Source organism: Amblyomma mixtum, chromosome 6 (genome assembly GCF_055824585.1).
Source record: "Amblyomma mixtum isolate Tamu chromosome 6, ASM5582458v1, whole genome shotgun sequence".
Lineage (NCBI taxonomy): Eukaryota > Metazoa > Arthropoda > Arachnida > Ixodida > Ixodidae > Amblyomma > Amblyomma mixtum.
In genome coordinates, this window is record NC_143017.1 from 121341145 (window position 1) to 121362118 (window position 20974).

The window sequence follows — 20974 nt, forward strand, 5'->3', positions numbered from 1 at the left end:
AGTATGTCTTATAAATTTTTCATACATAATTTGTATTTGCAGCAGCAGTGAGAGAGAAATTAAGAGAGTGAGCGAGGAATTTATATAATGCATCCTATGTCCAGGTCGCTGATTTAGGTGAGTGGGTTCAGGTGGTAGCTCAGCGCGGTGTGGAATGCTCGTGGTATCTCAGAGGTATGTGGGAAAGAAAGTGACTGTTTTTTCACGGGCCATTGATAAAGTGCTTGCACAGCAATGGCCTTCATCAATCTGTCTTTAATTATTTCAAATGTGGCCGCAATATTAGTTTTCTAAGAACGGCCACCACGAAGAAGCGCCACGGAAGTGACAAGTTCGCAGACGGTAAATCGCATTTTTTGTTACTATACAGCTGACGTTCATTGACTATCGTTGACGCTCACAAATCAAATAAACAAATAAACAGAACTATCCGCTGCAGGGCAATGCACCCGCTCTCTCGGTGTGTTGCTTTGTGCCCTGCGTAGCAGCCGAACCCGTTTTGTTTCCTTTCTCAGCAACGCCATCAGTTTACAGGGAAACAAGTGGCGGCGGCGCAGATTCTGTAGGAGGGATTCAATGATTGCTACAGCATCCACACACACTCTACACATTCCTCTACAGTTCTGTTCATCGATAAATGGCTACAATTTCCCCCGAGGAGCCTCATTAATCCTGTCTGCTTACGTCCACAGGCTGCATTTAAGAGCAGTCTCAAGAATCACGCAGTGTGCCCTACAAAAGGTTCCACGAGGCTGGAGGACGGAATAAGAAAAAAAGACGTCCACACTTAGCAACAACAAGGCTCAGCGATAAAGTAATGACCACCTCTTCTTTCTTTTTTTTTTTTCTGACGTCCGTCGAATGCCGAATGGACAGGGGGAAAAAATAAACAGCATCTGGCACGCACACACGCTCGTCGTAAACTGGAATCGAAAACGTGTGTACACGCGGTCGTCCTGGCAAGGAAAGATGTGTTTCTTTTAACCGAGCGTCCAGTAATGTCAAGGCTGGGGTCGCGGCGCATCCCCCTCCGTGGACTGGCTTCGCGGGAAGTCATCCCGTTAATCCTGCCTCACCGGCGATTCCCAGCTGCTGGACGTATATGCATAAACATTAAGGGACCCCTGGGCAAGACTGGACCAGCGGTCATCCTTATCGTTCATGGCAATGTGCGCCAAGCACTGCACATTCTCAGTGGCGGCGCGCGCGTGTCCTGAGTTGTAACGGGCACGTTTGAGATCTTTTCCGCTAGGGGGCAGCGCGAATGAGGCCGCGCAGTCCTTGATACAGCAATGCCGCCTCCCAGCGTACCTCGAGGAATCCCAGAAGCCCTTGTGCGAAGCGAGAGGAGCTGCCTGTCTAACGTGCGGCCCTTAGAACGACGAAGCGCGCACTGGGGATCAAACAGTATAGGCTCACATCTCGGGCTCAGAGTCCACGCAAGGAGCGCACCACACCTATGAAAAGAGCTGGAAAATTATATCAGAAGAAACAAGAACAATAAAAAAGTGTAAATGCGATCTGAGGCCGGGGCTAACAGGCCCGGCAAGCCCTTCCTTCATATATTTTCCTTACTTTTTTTTCAACGTAGACAGGAGATGAAAATAGCAAGTGGAGGTAGACAGCAATAATAAATTGAACAGATCGCAATGGTGCGGTAACTAACCGGGTGAAGCAGCCGGCACAAATAGGGAGAAGACTCGACTTCTTCAAGTGCGAGGATTCGAAGAGATTCTGTCTTGGAAGTCTATAACGTCAAACTCGGAAAGTCACGTTTGCTGCGATCGCGCGTCTTGCATGGGTGGAGTTGCGTGCTGTGTAATATCCTTGTATAGGTTTGTTTACTATACGGATCGGGGAGCCGATTTAATTGCTAGGGGAGACGCACTTGCGTCTGAAGGAATGCAGCTCGTCGCGATGGGGCTCCAGACTGTTGAGCCGCCTCAATAGGAGGTCTTCGTAGAAACCTACGCAGCCCCTGAAAAGAAGCAGCTGAAGTGCGTCACGAACCGATGCACTGACTCGCGAGCGTATCTTGATAACTGAAGCTCGGAAGGATACCAAACTAGATTTAAATCTTTCGGGCATGGCAAATCCACTTGAGCACGCAACTTGTTTGGATTCATTCTCAGCTACTGCTATGCTATCTGCACGAATAGCTGCTGCTTACATTTAAAACCCTTTGGCGACAAGCTGCGCGGAGCCATTTGAAACCAGACATGCGAAATGAACGCTGAGAGTCGTTTTCGAGACAGACTTCTGCGCGTTTTACGGAAGATTCGGTGAGTGTGTGCTCTCTACATTTCTTGTTTTTGAATCGTGATCGCCTTAAAAGGTATAAAATCTGCTGATTTGATGAAGTAACGACTTCATAAATTGTAAATCAGTCAAAGAAAGCATAATTGGGACCCCGAAAGCAGTGTTGACTAACTACGCACATATGGGAGCCACAAAATTCGGCGAACGTTTAAGAAGCAGGCGCAGCGCGAAAGTCAACATGCTCGATTCTGGCTTAGAAAGTATGAGAACAGTGGAGAAAAATTTGCTGATGACCGGCGGAGAATGCACAGCCTTGAGCACGTTGAGCGATGGCCTCTCAACTTAGCCCGGAAGCGGCGACGTCCGGCTGGAGAAAACTCCAGAAAGTTCGAAACTACTCGAACTTTCTGGAGAACTCACCGCCTGACCAATGGCGACGTTCGCTCCGGCTGGAGGGTGAGAGAGCGCTTGTACCACCGATGTTAGGTTTTTGTGCGTTCCTGTCTGGGCGAGAAGTGACTTTGATTTCAAAGAAGCCCTCCCGTACGACTCCCGGGATTCAACATCACTGTAGGCATGAGACGGCAAAAAAACAACAACAAAAAAACGAGATTTTTGAAGAAAAAAACAAAACAGAAATCATATAGAGGACCCGTAATTGAGGTATTCAGTACTTATTCCAGTGGAAATTTAAGCAGCGATGGACGGGCATGTGAAAAAAAAAATAACTCGAAAAAGTGCGCATCACTTAGTATTCTGTTTCAGTTCTAAAATAATTCGTGCTTGAGCCACTGATCACACACACCTTTCAGTTGGGAAGGAAGGGCTAAACGATAAACGTTGCGTTGTCCTAATCTACATGAGAATGCGGCTACATGTCAAGAAAATTTTAAAGCTAGATTTTTTAAACAGCTCCTATTTCGTCGCTGCCACATGTGTATGCCGCTAAGTGCCAAGCGTGGTGATGAAAGTGAAACAAAGTGTGGTTAGATGAGCATACTCTCTTACACAGTAACGTGTGCAGACACCACGTGAGAGTTCTTTACATTCTTTTACAATTTTTTTTCTACTGCTTGCCTCATCACCTTGTCATAGCCAAGTGCCGAGAGTCGTTCACTTAGCAACTGCAATTGACGGCAGATGGAATGCGAACCTTAAGGTTTGAATCCAGTATCAGTTCTTAGCAACAAAGCTGCCATCAAGCATCTCCTGAAGCTTTGATGTAATCTGCTCATCAGACGTTTATAGACGATACATTGATCGGCTTGCCTTTCAGCTTCTCCATATACTTGGCGTTGTCAGTTTTCGACACCATACTCCGGGATCTCACAACTTCACTGGATTGCCTACTGGAGAGAGTGTAACCAGGCAGGAAATGCCACATGACAACGTGTCCATCCTAGAACAACGGATACAATCTAGCACCACAGCACAAGCCATCGCGACGTACGTTGGCGAGCGTCCTGCTTCGAGTAGTATGTGAGAGGTCGACTGACAAGACAACACGCAGTTATGAAGACTATGGCAACAACAGACTAGAAGCTGGTTCTGAACCTCCGCACTCATACCTCCTGATCCCCAAACAGCGGTAGAGAGCCGTCGCCGCTTTGAAATAAAGACTTTATTCACTAATTCTACCAGTTCCTTCAGTGAATACACTCACAGCTTCTGTCCTGTGCATTCGAGCGCTACCTGCCTGTTTTGAGCAACATTTTTACACACATCGCTTGCCATAACGACAACGGTGCCCACCATGCCCGACCGCTAGAGGTCGCCGGCGTTCCTGCGGAGAACCTGGCAGTGATGAACGAGCATACCATGTGTACTAAGCGGTGACAGTGGAGCTAAATAAACATAAATTCGCAGAGATTAATGACGTTTGAGGATTAGCTGCAGGCATTGAAAAGTGTCCGCGCTCTGTGTCACCGGTTTGACAACAGTAGCCACGTAAGTCCCGCAAATGTTAAAGCCTATATGGAAGCTACTATCACCATACACCAGTGATACCAGCTCCCCCTCTCTAAGGGAAACTTCCCTGCGCAGCTTAAGTCGATATCTGAGCGCATCGAAGAGTAGACGTTGCCGATACTACACACACTGGATGCAGTCCCGTATGTACACGGTGGCGTCCCTGACCGACGCATCACGGTTCACCGCGCACCTAATGCCGTTCTCAATCGTGGCGCGTTTGTTGCGCACAAAGATTATACCGAGAAAATGGCGAACTGCGCTCGCCCGCATATATCAACGCCGAGGGCTTGGAAGGAGGCGGTCAGATTCGAAGCTATATGAGCTGGGGATTATGAAAAGTAGCGTTGCTTCGCTTGGCGTACCTTTTACGCGGCGTTACGCTGAGCAAACAGGCGCGTTGTTTGCTCCGACAGCGCACGCCTCGTTTGGCGCGAGGCGGTTCTTTGCGGCGAAAGTATACAAGTTCAGTTAGCGCGAAGGACGTCGGGTAGGGATGCAAAACTATCAATAGTACTATCGATAGTTGAGTCACTATCGAACTATCGATAGTCTTTTTTACCATCGATAGTACTATCGATAGTACTATCGATAGTTATTGCTATCGATAGTACTTTAGATGATTCTGTTGATAGTACTGTCGATAGCCGTGTCAATACTGCTTCTTATTTATAGTACTACCGATTCTATAAAATCAACCACGCGTACCCACTGCATCCTAAACTTGGCTTCCTGAGTGTGTGGTATGGAGGTGATGGTTTGAGTAACGACAGGACTCGCCTGTTATCGCGGCCTACGCAATAGTCTTACCATCGACAGTTTCACTATCGATAGTCTTGCTATCGATAGCGGTACTATCGCTAGTAATACTATCGATAGCAACACTGCCGATAGTATTACTATCGATAATAGACTATCAATACTACTATCGATAATACTATCGATAGTAGCACTATCGATAGTTTTTTTTTACACTATCGATAGTCAATTTTCCGATAGTTTTGCATCACTAACGTCGGGTCCAGCGCCGCGATGCGTCCCGACGCGAAGGAAAGACCCGCCGCCCCGTGCCCTCTTCTCCGCGCGAGGTCTGCCCATCGCGCCCGGCCGGTCGGTGTTGCGTGGTGTTCGGCACACGTGGCGGGGGAAACGGCGAAAACATTAAACGCGTGGTTTTGACCCAATTACGACGCGTCACGTAATACCTTCTTCACGCCCTTGGCGAAGCTCCATACAGCGCTCGCGCGTCGTATACGGCGCGCAAATTGGTTGGCCGCGAGAACACCGTGACCGCCTACTTGGCACTTTTTCTGTTTTTTTTTTCCTTTTCTTCTTTTTTTGTGCCGCTCGTTTGCCGCGGGAGAAAGTGTCGGCGCGAGTGCAATCGCGAATTCCTGTGAAAGCAAGCGCCCATATGTTGGCGCTTTCATGGGGAACCCAGCACCACGGTCTGGTAATACGAGAGCATTAAATGTTACGTAACAGGACACCTATAGACTACTTACGCAATGCGCGCTCTGCAAAATGCACAGCTGGAATGCGGGATGGCTGCTGAAAACAGGGTGTTTTCGAGATGAATGCGCTAAACGCTTACAGGTGCGAGCAAAAGAACTCGTGCCCTGAACCGAAGAGGTGGCCTTGTGTTACAGAGCAGCCGCCTCGCATTGGGGACGAGCTGGGTTCGATCCCCAGTGCCGCTGGGTACTCACCGGTTTTCTATATGTAAAAGATTTGCCCCGGTCTGGTGTTCGGCTCTTCAAAGGAGAAATGCTTGGAAAAGGGCCTTTGGTCGCCTCACCCACCCTCGATGGAAAATCTATAAGCTAGGGACCGAAATACGCCTTGTGCGCTGAAGCCCATTGTGGCCCCCTCGGTATGCCCGTTCAAGTACAACAGTGACGGGATTTAAAGGCGCGGGTTCCTTTCCCAAGCCATGCAACCCTGGGAAGCCGAGCACCAGGATAGGTTGGTTTGCACAAATTTGAGAAAACCTGTTGGCAACCGGCCGGCAGCGGGAGTCGAACCCATCACCTCCTGAAGAATGCGTTCGCGGCTTATTTTTGAGCACTGCCAGTGTATGCAACTGCAATTTGTGAAAGACTATTAGTGTTAAAGATTTGTTAAAGACTATTCGTTAAAAGACAATCAGACTATTTGTTAAATACTGTTAGTGTCTGGCGTTCTGCACGAACATATCTTTTCATATTGCGGAGGAAACGCATTCAACAGCATCAGTGGAAGTTAACTGCCCACTTTTAGGCCTTCACTACTGCAGTGCAGGACTAGTTTGCCGAAAAGCGTGAGACCTAAAGCAAACATTTCGGTTAAGCAAGTAAAAATAATTTTTTCACCTGCTGACGGATAGTGCAGCGGCGACTACGAAAGGTTGAAATGACCTCTTCGGATATTTAGTCTGGTTCTGCAAAAAGGCCTTGCAGGTTTGCATTGCGTCGCAGGCTATGATACGAGATTGCACCTATTGCCCAATGTCCCATAAACGTTCCAGAGCTCCCCTAACCGCCCTCAGAAGGATTGCGCGCTCGTTTATCGCCTAGTTTCAGTGCACCGGTTGCATTAAGCTGCCGCGCGTATGTGTGGCGCAAAGTATAATGACGCAGTGCGATGGCTTCGTTTCTAGCCCTTTTCGCGTTAGCAATCGCGCGACATGTAGGCTAAACCATCGTTTATAGATCCTTTTATAAACGGTGGGCTAAACAGCCAGGCCTCTGTCGCAAGCATGGTAGCCAATTTGCGAAATACAGTGATGGGTTCGTTGTTACTGCGCGCCGTGAGCCAGCTCTCAGCATACTGTCCCGCAAAAATTCGCGTCGCAATACCTCGCGACAAGAATAAAAAAAAAATCAGTTTAAAAGAGAAATGCAGGACATTTTGAAGGGGGGAAAAAAAACTTGCTTAGCGCAGCAAGTAAAAAAAACGCTCAGCGCTGCAAGTCGCCGGGTCCGTGGTCTACATATAAATTTACTTTATTTTCCACTGTGTGGAGGCCAGACTCATATCGGGAAAAGGTGACTGCGGACTGGATGTGAAGCGAATAACAAGAAAGAAAACGAAAACAAAAGAAACTCGAAACTTCTCCGCCCCCCTTAGATAATCAAGCAATGAACTCAATCGTCAACGCCGAGCGAAGTCATCATCACATCGGTTCAGCCGTAGTACAGACGTATATGATCTGAGTTTTCGGCTATATTTTATTGACGCCGAGAAATAGCGCCCACGCCATGGCCTTCACAGAGCCCCGCACGTGAAGAAAAACGTATCTAGAGTCAACATAGCACGCGCTCCGGGACCGTTCCACCGGACCTCTCCGTCCAACCCATCACTCATATGGTGCTCCTTATCGACCTGTACTCGTTTTCCTTTTCACAATCGTGCGCTCCTCCTCCCCTCCCTCTCTATCAAACGCACAGTTGTTACGAATTATTCCTAGTAAAACGCAAAAGGCGCCCGTGTGCTGAGCGATGTCACTGCACATTAAACGTCCCCAGGTGATCGAAACTGTTCCGGAGCCCTCCACTATGGCGCCTCTTTCTCTCTTTTCCTGTTTCACCTCCACCTTCTTCCCTTCCCTCATGACGCGATTGAATTGTCATGACCGAGAAGTGAGACAGTTACTGCGCCATTTCCTCTGCTCGAAACATTCTTTTTCTCCTATAGTAGGATACAACTTAAAAAAAAAAAAAATAAGCACCAATTGCTAAAACTGGGCCATGGTCCGCGGCGCCTTTTATTAGTCCGCTGACCATCCACAATAGTAAACGAAATCAGATTTTTAATATTTGGCTACATTAAACAAGCCAGGCACCAAAACTTTTTCTCGTGATTAGCTTTTTGTTTAGGTAACAAGGGAAGTTTCAACTAGGGAATACTTTTCTGTCGTGGGGAAATTCTGTGTGGCGATCCTGAATATAGGCGCAGCTCCACTGCAGACTTATTTATTTATTTATTTATTTATTTACAGGTACCTTACAGGCCTCCAGGGAGGCATTGAGTAAGGGGGAAGCAATATATATGTGCAACAGTAGCTAGAAGAAACCAAAAATGCGTAGAAACAAACACTGTTACATTCTAAAAGCTGATTACAAATTATCACGACAGTACAAAATACATGCAGAAAAACATTGAATAAAAAAATAGAATATAAATACGACATAATAGTAACGGAAAAAAAAAAGAACATGAGCAAATACACAGGAAGGCAAATGGGCTGATAAACAGGGTGTGACAAAAAAACAAAACAAAAAAAAAACAGGCATGACTCGGGCAAAGAAAACGTGCTATGTGTTATCTATATAATGTTTGACCAGATGATTATGAAACGTGCCGTGGTTGCGCTGCGATGCAATGCAGTTTGGAAGATCATTCCATAGACATATAGCACGTGGGAGCGGAGAAAAGTTAAAGGCGTGAGTACTGCCATAAATGCGCGTGTAGTTGAGGTTATTGTGCGATCTGGTTGATGAATAAGAGGGTCGTTGCAGGTGCGATAAAGGTGACTGAGTGGCATGGATTAATTTGTGAAACAGAGATAAAAGGGCTATGTCTCGACGAGTTCTTAATGGAAGGAAAGAAAGTTCCAGCTTTATTTGGGTAATGCTTGATTGAAAACTATAATTTCGTGAAATAAATCGACTAGCCCTATTTTGGATTGCTTCTAGCATGTCAATTAAGTACTTTTGGTGAGGAGACCAGATGGAAGACGCATACTCGAGCTGAGATCTAACAAAAGTTAAATAGGCTTGTTTACGCACATTAGCAGTAGTGCTTTGTAAGTTGCGGCGCAGGAAACGTAATGATCGTGAAGCATTGGCAGCAATGGTGTTTATGTGAGCAGTCCAAGAAAGGTTCGGTGAGAAGTGAACGCCTAAGTATTTGTATTGAGTAGCCCGACCTAATATGTTGTTATTAATGTGGTAAGGGAAGTAAGAGTTTGCCGATTTTCGAGAAAAAGAGAGAGAGTTGTATCCGACTATAGTAGGCAGAACAGGCGGCCTAGCTCCTCTATTGTTTCAAAACGTCAACACGCGCAAGAAAGCTTCATTTTCTACACCAGTCATCATCTTCTCCGCATCTGGTTGCGGCACAATGGCAATGACAACTAGCAAGGGTAAAGAAACGGTTCGCCTTTTTCTTCCTGTGTAGCACTTGTTCAAAAGCTGACAGTTAAAACCAACACATTACTGAAAGGGACAACGTTATTCGCGGGCAGCGCACAAAACGATACGACCCACCCGCGAACATCGTGCAGGCGCGCCACCGCTTTTCCGCCGTCGCGGATGCGCTGCGCTTCGCTTTGCCAAGAGGAGTCAGTGAATTAAGGCGCAGGCAAGAAATAGAGTTGTTGGAAAGTTTTTCCTATTAGCCAACCGGACAGAGGAAATAAGTAAGCTTGCCCTCTTAAAGGTGCACTGAAGAGGAATCCGAACTTGTCTTTTTGCCGCGGGAACTCGAGCTACACGTTCCCAGCATGCTTAGAAACTTCGATTTATTACCCTTTGTAGCCGATTTCCCAAATTAAATCGAATTAACGACCGGCTCCCGCCTTTTTTTTTTTTAATTCCTCGCATACGGTGGGAGGAGTCGACCGATTCATGGAGTGCCTTTCAGGCAGTCGCGTGGCGACTTTGCTTTCGCTTTTAGTTTGTTTCTTTTAGGTTTCCTTGAATAAATAGGTCTAGTCACAGACTACATCGCTGCAAATTAGGCCCACGGAAATAAAAATACGCGTGGACTCTTTGCTTTCGCCGATCACTACGTATCATTCCGCCGATGGCAGAGCGGCAAGCCGCCACGGGACTGGGTGAAAGGTTGGTCGACTCGTCCCACCGCTTATGGGGAATTCAAAAAAAAAAAAAAAAAAAAAGGCAGGAGCCAGACGTTAATTCGATTTAAATTAGGGAAATAGGCCGCACAGGGCAATGATTCGAAGTTTCCAAGAACGCTCGGAACGTGTAGATCGAGTTCCAGAGGTAAAAATACGAGTTCAGATTCCTCTTCAGTGCACCTTTAATGCCTTTCACACAGGGAATATTTTTATTTTTGTTACCAACAGCCGAGAAACAAAGACAGAGGAAAGAAAACAATGAAAGGAAATTACGTATACTCTGTCTGGAGGCCTCAAACGTGCCACGAATTTTCGCTGTAAACTTTCGCTAGCGAACTCAAACACCTGTCCTTGCCACTGTGCTTCGCGTTTATACATTTTTGGCCAGCTTACGCTTATTTTTTTTTCTCGGCGATGAGACAACGGTGCGACACCTATCTACTTGGACGCACAAACTCTATGCGTTACGCATATTTGCTAGCGACACTTAATCGTTCAGAAGCGCGAGGAGAATACGCCGGACAAACACACCCGCTGTTCTGGATTCAGAGAAATGCATTTCACTTTCGGCCATCAAGCACAGCAGCACTCCGCAGCCGCGGGTTCAAGTCTACCGTCCCTTAAATACTTGTAGGAGTGACAGTACAGACAAGTAAGACTCCCCCCTCAAAACGACCCACATTGGAGCTCGGCGGAATCTTATGGTTCACCTCACATAGGTATGCTAACTGTACAGTTATTCAGTGTGTGCTCGCGATAGGCACATCGATGGTCTAAACGCGACATGAATATGAAGTGCGGAGATATGGTGTGGTATTGTGCGTATTGTGCACCCTAAATGGTTTAATATGCCCTCCAATTATCCCTGGTGCGTGCTGCGAGGCCGGCCTGAGCTTTTGGCACATTTTTAAAGCCTTTAATTGCGTCACGATTCTCGAAAGGCTGGAGTCGGCAGCGAGGCGAACTATACGGAGCTTGCCTACGCAGCAGCGCAAAGCGGCTGAGACGTTACAATTACGCGAACGCCGAAACAATTGCTCGAGCACTTTTTTGTTTCCCATCCAGCGGACATAATCGACACGGACGCCCTTGTTGCTGCTACAAGACTGGCTCATTTACAGAGAGATTTCACTTCCATGCGATGCGGAGTCTCGTCGAAAGAAAAGAAAGAGTTTAATCCGGAACGGCGATAAACATCTTCGTTCAAGCAGGGATAAGCTGTGCGGAAGTGTAATGCAGAAAACAGTATCTTCTCACCGTAACAAACCGCTGCGCTTTCAAGGTTTATGCTAAAAAAAAAAAGAAAAATAGAGGACAGATACACACGTGCCACGGTGTGTGCGATTGCTCCAGAAATGCGCTCCCACGGATCGTGCCTGTAGGAGCCCATGCATTAAATCGAGGCTATGTTTGTCTACTAGTTTTTCCCATTCTTGATATGCTTAGCTGGATAACATGCGTAACCTATATAACCTTCTATCTACTATCCACACGGCAATGTATGCAGTGTGCGCTCTATGTGTACCGTCTCTAAAGCTGTTTGAAGGTTATCGCAGTCGTTTCAGCTGAACAGGCTTAAAAAATTTTTACTACCACGACAGTCGCTTTGTGTTATAATAAAAATGACGGTTCAGGTTAAAGAAACCACTCCGCTGGATACGCTGATGCATTCCTTCCAGCCTTCTTGCGAAAATAAACTGCGTCATAGCACGTTACCTAAGAAGATTAAGCCTAAAGTGACCTTCAAATCGCGTCAGACTATGCGCCCGTACCATAGAGTTTCTTACTATTACCTAGAGGGAAAGCTGGCAGCCCGTCTATGGGAGTTTGCATGGCGACCCCTCGAGACCACTTCAGCCACCATGGGCGCTCAAAGCATCATGGGGCGGTGAGCTACTTGTTGCGGAACTGCAACTTTTGGCCAAAAAATAATAGAAAAATAAAGCTGTTTGATAACTACAAGCGTCCTAATATTCAATATCTTGTCTAAAGATTGCAACAAACGAGCAGAAAAGCATTTAAGTGCAAAGTTTGCCCAAAATAAGAGACGACTCGCTCTCCTATTGGCCAAGTAGTGAACACTATAAAAACTAATATTTCGTAAATAGCAGGCGCACTTTTAAAAGTAAATATGTTTTCAAAAAGGATGCTGTTGCTTAATTACTATAAGAGGTTTTTTAATGGCATTTCGGAAAAGTGAAACCTTTTATTGGCGTCGTGCGTCGTCGCGTTTTCACTACTATGGGTTTTGCCCACTGCGTTCGCGCGAAAGTCGTCTGCGCACACACGAACAGCGTTTTCGGAATGAAACGTCTTAGTAGTGCCACTTCATGTTCCCAAAAAACTACGACTGTGCCGCAACAAGTAGCTCACCGCCCCATGGTGCTTTGGGCGTCCATGGTGGCTGAAGTGCAGTGCCGCCAGCTTCCCCTCTAGGTAATAGTAAGAAACTCTATGGTCCGTACAGAGTGTAGCTACAAGGCAAGGGCTGTTTTTACTGCTGTCCAGGTGAGCTCGTACCTAGACTGTTACTCAGATGAGCTGTGCAGCGTGGACGCAAAGTACGATCCGTGAAAGCATGGAGTTCAATCTCTAAAGTCCATCCCTGCCTTATTTAAAAAAACTCCTCTCTAGCACGAGGAGTCGACCAATTCATTCGTCCGAGTGCGTTAGGTTTATCACATCGTCCAACCGCATATTCCCGCGCTTCGGTCGGAGTCAGGTTAACTGTAAGGTAAATTGTGCCTCTCCGTGTAACTGTGTTGGAACGCGATCCTCTACCGCACAGTGCCGCCTTGTTCCTGTTCTCGTATAACGTGACGGGATCAGCGTAGGCGCGCACGTGAACCGGTCCAGTGGGGGGTCGACGGGGGTCTTCGTTGAGTGTGGGTATATGTATGTATACATCTATACACGCGTACACGCATGACATGCATGGACGGGCGTCTTTATCCCGCGTACGGTTCGCTTTTCCTGCTTCCTCGATATGCCATAGTATATACGTTCGCAGTTTCCGCCGTCTTGTAAGGCTCACAGTCGAAACTCGCCGACCGGCGCCGGGAGCGACAGTAGCGATATAATAACAAGGGGGGTGACGGGAATAGCTGTAATAACACAGTCTGGAGGGCACGCTATGCGCCGGTGTTTAAGGGAACTCGCGAGGCTTCGGACAGCACGCGATCGAGCGCTTCGCTGTCTAAGCAGCACGCCAACAATTTTTTTTTTCTGTACTGCTATTTTTCTTGAGAGTCAATCACTCCCCTGCTTTGGCGAGCAAGGCTGCATGCAGTGCATTACCGCGCAGTGTAACTTATCAGCTTTCTATCTGCGTTTGGCGTCGCACTCGCTGAAACAAAATCAATAGGACGCGCAGCGGTAGATGTGAGAGTTTGCAAACGTTTGGCATTGACTGTAACTGTCGGCAACGCGGAGAGTGCAATATCGGTACGGTACATCTAAGAGAAACAAGAATCGTTCTGTGATGTCTGATGGGTCGTTCAAGACGGCGTACCGTTGCACGCAGAGATTTATAAGGCAAAAAAACTAAACGGTCATAAACAGCAGAACATAGATGTGGGATGGGGCCGAAACTTAAAGGTGAACGAAATGCTTGAAATGCGACTAGAAACCTTAACCAGCTACGGCAGGGAAAGTTACAGTGCTAACCTTAACGGGCAGAAAAATCCTGGTGTGGACTGGAGAACAAAAGGCGTGTTAGTGATATATCGTACAAGAGAAAATTAACTTCGGGCAGGGCTTGTAATACCCAGAGTAGGTAATTAGTGGTCTGCCAGGGCAACAGACTTGGTGCAGTAGGAAGAAAATGATGTAGTCGAGGGCGACAGAGAGGCAGGTGAGGCAATAAGACTAGGAAATCTGCTCAGATGGAGTGGTCACGGCTGGCTAATGCCAGTGCTGAGTGGAGAGCAGTAGTAAAGTCCTTTGCTTATAGCAGTGGGATAAACCTGATCGTTGATGACGAATGCAAGATGCGAGTAGGCCACAATGATGATTAAAATCCAGTTGCATGCGGAAAACAAAAAGCGCTGTACGAGCGACTTATCGCTGAGCCAAAAGAGTGAAGACCCTTGTGGTCGTCGTCCCACTGTTTGGCGAGTCCCTGTTTGAAATCGTGAACAAAAGACCCACTGTCCATGTTTGCCATCGTATGGTTTCCGGAAGCCAACGCTTCATCACGCAGTCTAGCTGTACTTTTCAGCAGTTATTAGAGCTCCAGCATGATATCAAACGCATTGCACTAACGCGGAGAATCCGTTTGATTGCTTCAGACAGCCACGCACATCTAGAAGCCTTTTTCCAGAATCTACACGTCGCTGCATAATATAGCCTCCACGGGCACGCATTTCTCGCAGAGTCGACGCCCAGAACAGCAAACCCATTGCATTGGACATCTAACTCGCTCATAGGGCGAGTAGCAGTCGCAGCTTCAGTAGCTTCAGCGTTATTCCATGCACCGCAACCTTTAGGCGCTACCTACGACGTGTACAGCACACGCGCAGACTTTGCAGAACGCATAGTTTAGAGCTACCGCACCATCGCGCCGTTAGCGACCCTGCAAGCAACTGCGCATGCGCGCGCTGCACGCGCGGAACTAAGCGGTAACGGTAGTAACGCTCCAACATAATAGGCTCTCTTACCTGCGTAACCTCCGTGCGCCCCAAGTGAGTCACGGCGTCGTCGCCGCTGATCCGGCCGTGGCGGCGACCCGTCGCCTGCCGAAGGCACGCAGCAGCAACGACCATCCAAGCTTAACGCGTCGCTCGCCGTCAGCTGGCGGCGCGACGGGAATTGGCGCCAACCGTCGCGGCGTCCCGCGCTCATCGGCGGCCGATCGCGGTCTCGTCCCATATTCCACTCTCGCGGCGGCTTCTTCTCCGCAGCCGGCGCACGGCCAGCCGCCGCCGCCGCCCGGGGCGCGCACCGGTCGTCCTCCCAGCTGGTCGGCCAGCCACTAGCGACGACGGACGGAAGCAGCAGCGCCTTGCCGGCGGCGACAGCGCATCCGCATCGTCCACCTCCACCACTGCCGCCGCCGTAGCCGGAGCACGCCAGCGTCCGACAAAGCTGCCGCTGCCTGCTCCCAGGCGCCGCGATAATCATTTCTCTCCCCGCCACCACCGGCACCGCCGCTGGCGGGCAGTTCACTGAGAAACAGAGGGAAAGGGCCGCAGAAATAAGGGCCGCCCCGCAAGAATCTTTTTCCCCCGGAGCATCGACGTGACTTCCACCGGTCCGGGTCGTCTGCCGCCGCTCTGCTGCTGCGCCTCTTCCTGCGGCCGAGAGGGGGGAGGAGGGTAGGGGGGAGGGAGGAGAGATTCGCGTTCGTCCGGCCTACCACTCGCCATGCAGCCCACACACACATGTAAATCGCCCCTGGTGGACTGCTTTCTTTTTTGCGCCGACGTCTGGGCTGGACAGTGAAGGCAGTGCGTGCCTTCTTCGTCCAGTTCTGATACTGCAGTGACGTCGCTGTCATCGCTGGAGCGCCGTCATCGTCCTTGGGGCGCCAGTCGCGATTCGATTCGGGGGAGGGGTATTCGGATAGCATGGTGGAGCAACGCTAGCGCCCTGGCCGATAACACGCCGGGAACGCAAGCGCGACAGCCACCGAAGGGACGCTGTCTGAATCGTAAGCGCCGGTGAAAGTGAAGTCGGGGCACTGGGGCGCTCTTGCAATGGCAACGACGCGAGTTGTCGCAAGGCGGAGACAACGAGCCCGCTTTGGCTGGCCATGTGCCGCGATCAGCTGGAGATGGCGTGCAACACTGCAGCCCTGGTGCCGAAGCTTTTAGTAGGCTTTAGGGCTTAAGATAGACTAGTTGGCTGGCACCCATACTCGGGCAAATCCCGATGGGCGATAAGACCTCAGCAAAGGCACCGCCCAGTCAGGAAGGGAGAGATCTCACGTGAGGACAGGTTTGTGAGTAAGGAGGCTGGAGCTAACACAGCGGCAATGCATACCTGATGCTCTTTGCTTAGGCTTTACTCTGTAGACTCAATCATACATTAGCGCCAGCGCGGTGGCTCAGTGGTTATGGTGCTCGGCTGCTGACCCGAAAGACGCGGGTTCGATCCCGGCCGCGGCGGTTGAATTTCTTTGGAGGAGAAATTCTAGAGGTCCGTTTACTGTGCGATGTCAGTGCACGTTAAAGAACCCTAGGTGGTCGAAATTTCCGGAGCCCTTCACTACGGCGTCTCTCATAGTCTGAGTCGCTTTGGGACGTTAAACTCCATAAACCAAACCAAACCAAAATCAATCATACATTATCCGGTTGATCGCGACTGCTTACAATCCATGGCACCTTCATTCCCGGCTGAGCCACTTTCTACGCTAACTATTCTGGGACCCTTGTGTGTTGGATGTTCAAGAATTTCTGCCTCCTGGACTGTTACTGTCTTTTATTACACGAAAATATTGAAATAAAAGTCCTCCCTTCTAGGAGCACCGTACCTTTCAAGACAGCCTTCACAATAAGCGATACACTTTCGCTAACGGCGCAGTATTCTCCACATGTGGTCGTAGAACAACGGGAAAACAAGACCAAAAACTGACGGCGGAGCGTTAAGTCCGCTGCCGGCCTCCACAAGCCAGCCAAGCCCCCTTAAAGCTGCTTTTCCCTTTTCTCATTCCGAACACCCCGAAGTCGGCCCAATGTGGGCGATGAGGCCTGGCCCTGGTCAATGAAGAGCGGGAAACGTCACGCGAGGGCCGGCTATCTCCCTTTTGCTTTTTGTGACTCGATTTCAAAACTGTCACGTGACACTCCCTCCTGGGATGTTCTTTCATTTCGTAGAAGAACGACGGCGACTGATGGCGACACCAACAGCGCAATGTGCTGATGACACTTTGCCTGGACGCGAGGTGCGCATCTTTCAACGTTACTTCATCTCAAGAAACGGCCAGATGACCGATGACATGAGTTCCTGTCTGTCAGATGCTGTACCCGCTGGTGTCAACAACCGCCTTAATTCTTTTAAGGTCGCATGCAGAGACTAGTGCGCCGGAAGCGGAAGTGAGACCCTGCTGGCGGGGAGTCTAGAGCACGGGAAATACGAACGGACTCATCAAAGTTGCTTTTATCTGAAATCAAAACTAAATAAAACAGGTTAAACCTGCATTAAACAAAGTGAACATGCAAGCAGACACACTGCACTCAATTTTATAGAAGCAAATGCGCTATTCATAAATAATTTTCCGTGTTTTCTTTTTTGTTTTTGACTTAGCCGCACAAAAATCCTTACGTGTACCTGGATGGACCCGTTTGCTGCGCTTTCGACTAATCTGCAAGCACTAAGAAAAGTGAATAGTTCACTGAAGAGTATAATTATCCACCTGCCATCAACCCCCGTGCCTGCATATGCAAATAAGAGGGTGCTTTATGAAGGAAATTAAGGTTACAGATCGTCCCGATTAGCACGATAAGGCACGCTTTTAAGTATATAAGGAAAGAGAAGCCGGTACAAGAGAGAAGAGGGCTGAGTGAGGATTTGAATTAAGATGAGCTTACGCACAAGCGCGAAGCGGAAGTCCCGGAGACGACCACACAAGAGTTCCAGTGCGCCAGCGTCACCGCACATGCTTCCGAAAACGCGCGCTTCCTGCCGACAGTGCCTTGGCGAGCAACCACAGGAGAGCCTCTTAAAGCGGCTGTGTGCAGGCGAAGAACCACGCCACTGCCGGGAAATTGCTAGTGAGCTCTACCGCACCAGTAGCCGCAAGAGCGGTAATAACGTGGCGAAGAGGAGTGGCTCAGCATGCCGAGAGATTGTCGACTCACCTCCGAAGCCTCCCCTCCCGGCGATCACTTTCCAATCAGATCGAGCCCGCCGATCCACGCTGTGCCCGCGGTAGTTGACAGCGCAGGCGCTTTTTCGCCGCCTCGACTAGGCGCCCGCTTGGCTCGTTGCTGGCTGCAGCGGTTCTTTTGTTGTCAGGGGAACGGCACTGCGGCAACGGTGACGACGCCTGTCAAGGAAACGAGATTATACCGCACTTAGGAACAAAAGCGCAAGCGGACCGCCGTGGTGGTGTCCCGTGTTTTTCGTGTCGTTTCGTGCTTTACTTTTTTTCTTGTTCTTTCTGTCTATCCGCACTTGGTTCGTTTCGCTGGACGCGGTTAGGTGTGTGTGCGCGTGGGCAATTGCAGGCTGCGCGGACGTCGCGTTCCCGCGGCCACCGCCGGTGGCAGTTCTGGACCACTGCCGACGAGAGCGCGGAGCGAAAACTGGGTGGCTGGAAGCACGTAGAGGACACGCAACGCGCCGATGAACGGTTCGTGCTTGTGGCTTGTATTAACGGACCACTGAAGCGAGTTTCGATTGTCATTGCGTGCTGTAGAATAAGTTGTATGTTTAATGTGTTACCTGTTCATGCTCCAGAGGTCTTGTTTAAAAATAAAACTTTTCTGTGGAGTTCGTATCTTACTGCTTGCTTATATTAACGAATTGCAGATTGAGACAACCACCTTGCAGTATTGACTGATATACCTGTGCAGTAGCCATAATCCCCCCGGTGGCGGAGTAGCTTTGGCGTTCGGCTGCTGATCCCATGGTCACGGATTCGACCCCGACCACATAATATTTTGATGGAGCCGAGATACAAAAACATCGGTTTGTTGTGCTTGTGCTGTGTAAGAACTCCAGATGGACTAAACTTATCCCGAATCCTCTCCTACAGCGTTCCGCATCGCCTATGTGTCGCTTTTCGGGACGATAAACAATACACTCTACAATTTGCGCGGCAGCCAGCATGAGTCGAGCGGTACAGAAGGCTTGTGTCAGCGTAAATACCACCTGAGCTCTTCATCACGGTCTTTGCTATGGCGTCGCAAATATTCTCACCACCAAAAATGGCAATCTTTTATATCTAAACGAAATACCAGGTAAATGTGGCGCTTTTGGTGGACACTGAACCTCACCGTGAGGGAGGGGACGAAGGAGGGATTAAAAGAAGGAAGAGGGAAATAAGCGTCGCCGTGGAAAGCTGCAGATTAATTTCGAACACGTGGTGTTCTTTAACGTGCATCTGACATCGCGCACCACAAGGGCATGTTTTGCGCTGCTTCTCAATCGAAATGCGTCCGCCGCAAACGGCGGGGATCAACCGCATTGAGAGCGTGAGGGATGCAAACAGCCTAATTGAAACCATTTTTAAAGTGAAAACCAAAAAAAAAATAGAGGTGGAAACTTAAGCTCCGCCTTAAGGTATCAGGGTATGACGCGATAGCCTAATGGGTTAATTCCCGTATGTGCAGACGGTCATTCTCTACATTCATAGACGCCTGGGAGCCCTCATACACCTCCTGGCGCAGTGGTGCAGAGGTTAAAGGTGCACTGAAGAGGAATCTGAACTCGTCTTTTTACCGCGGGAAATCGGTCTACACGTTCCGAGCGTTCTTAGAAACTTCGATTTATTGCCCTGTGTGGCTGATTTTCCTAACTAAATCGAATTAACGTCCGGCTCCCGCCTTTTTTTTTTAATTCTCCCTCGTACGGTGGGCGGAGTCGACCAACGCGTGGAGTGCCTTGCACCCAGCTCCGTGGAGGCTTTGCTTTCGCTTTATTTTGTTTTTTTAGGTTTCCGTGAATAAATAGTTTCATTCGCAAATAATATAGCCGCAAGATAAGCCCGCAGAAATAAAAATACGCGCGGACTATTTGCTTCTGCGGACTACTACGTATTACTCCGCCGATGGCAGAGCGGCAAGCCGCCGCGGGACTGGTTGAAAGGCACTCCAGGCGTTGGTCGACTCCGCCCACCGTACGAGGGAGAATTCAAAAAAAAAAAAAAAAGGCGTGAGCCAGACGTTAATTTGATTTAATTAGGAAAATCAGCCACACAGGGCAATAAATCGAAGTTTCTAAGAATTCTCGGAACGTGCAGATTGAGTTCCCGCGGCAAAAAGACGAGTTCAGATTCCTCTTCAGTGCACCTTTAAGCGATGCGCCACTGCCCTGCGATAGCAGGTGCTCCCAGCGGTGGGCCTTGTGGGGCCCAGGTTGCTCTTCCCGAGCGACGTAGTCATTAATTTAACGGCCACCTGCCACAGTGAGCAGGTTGTGATGACGCTGCAAGGTCACGTGGTCTAGGTGGACCACCTGCCTCCTAGGTTGCTCTTTGGGGACCACCTGCCAGAGCCATGCTCGTGTTTTTTTGCTCACAACGCCGACAACGCCGACACCGACAACGCCGACGCCGACAACGCCGACGCCGACAACGCCGACGCGGACAACACCGACACCGGATTTTCTGGAGAATAATGCCTGTAACGCTATCGCGTTAAAAGCAGGCTAGAATGCCTCTAAATGAATATGAGTTGATGTGGACATGGTTTTGATCGTCTGCCCTTAAAACCTCGAGTTCCTAGTACGCCTGCCGGTGTGCATGATTTGGTTACAGTTACAAAGATACCATCAGAGGTGAGCAGTGCGCTCTCCATCATTAATGGTCAATCCAAAAATATTATGACGTTGTGCTGAAAAGCTGGACGGGAACGAAAGTGGTTACGCTGCAGTCCGATGTCAACGGTTCGGCAAAGGAGCGAAGAAGAGTCTCTTTGCTTTAACGTCGCCACAGCATCGACTCACCACCATCCTTGCTCACCCTTAGTTCCCATTGTCAGTGTCCATCTTCCCATCTTTAGAGTAGTAGCTGTGTGAGGAACTTTTCCACTGTTTACGGCGTCGAATCCAAGAAATGCCGCTTTTTCCAGCAGATCGAATAGGTTGCTATCGAGCTGGGCAGGCAGTGCTGCCTTTCTGGGCCGCGCCATGCGGATCATTTCGCATCGACAGGGTTCCAAATGTACCGCAAGTGAGAGGAACTCTGGTCCTCATCCCTCCGGAGCTCGAGTCTTCTAGGAATGCTAGAGAGCCCGCCATATG

At 49.1% G+C, this 20974-nt stretch overlaps 1 protein-coding gene across 1 annotated transcript in view; it reads right to left on the reverse strand.

Moving 5' to 3' along the window:
• LOC149340221 (uncharacterized) overlaps positions 1-18002 on the reverse strand; it is a 47097-nt gene extending 29095 nt beyond the window's left edge. The window contains exons 1-2 of the mRNA XM_089549005.1: positions 17869-18002; positions 14728-15360 (exon numbers count right to left, since the gene is read on the reverse strand). Coding sequence (XP_089405131.1) covers positions 14728-15190 — 463 coding nt within the window. The 5' untranslated portion in view covers positions 15191-15360; positions 17869-18002. The remainder of the gene's footprint in view (positions 1-14727; positions 15361-17868) is intronic.
• Between the last annotated feature and the right edge of the window lie 2972 nt (positions 18003-20974).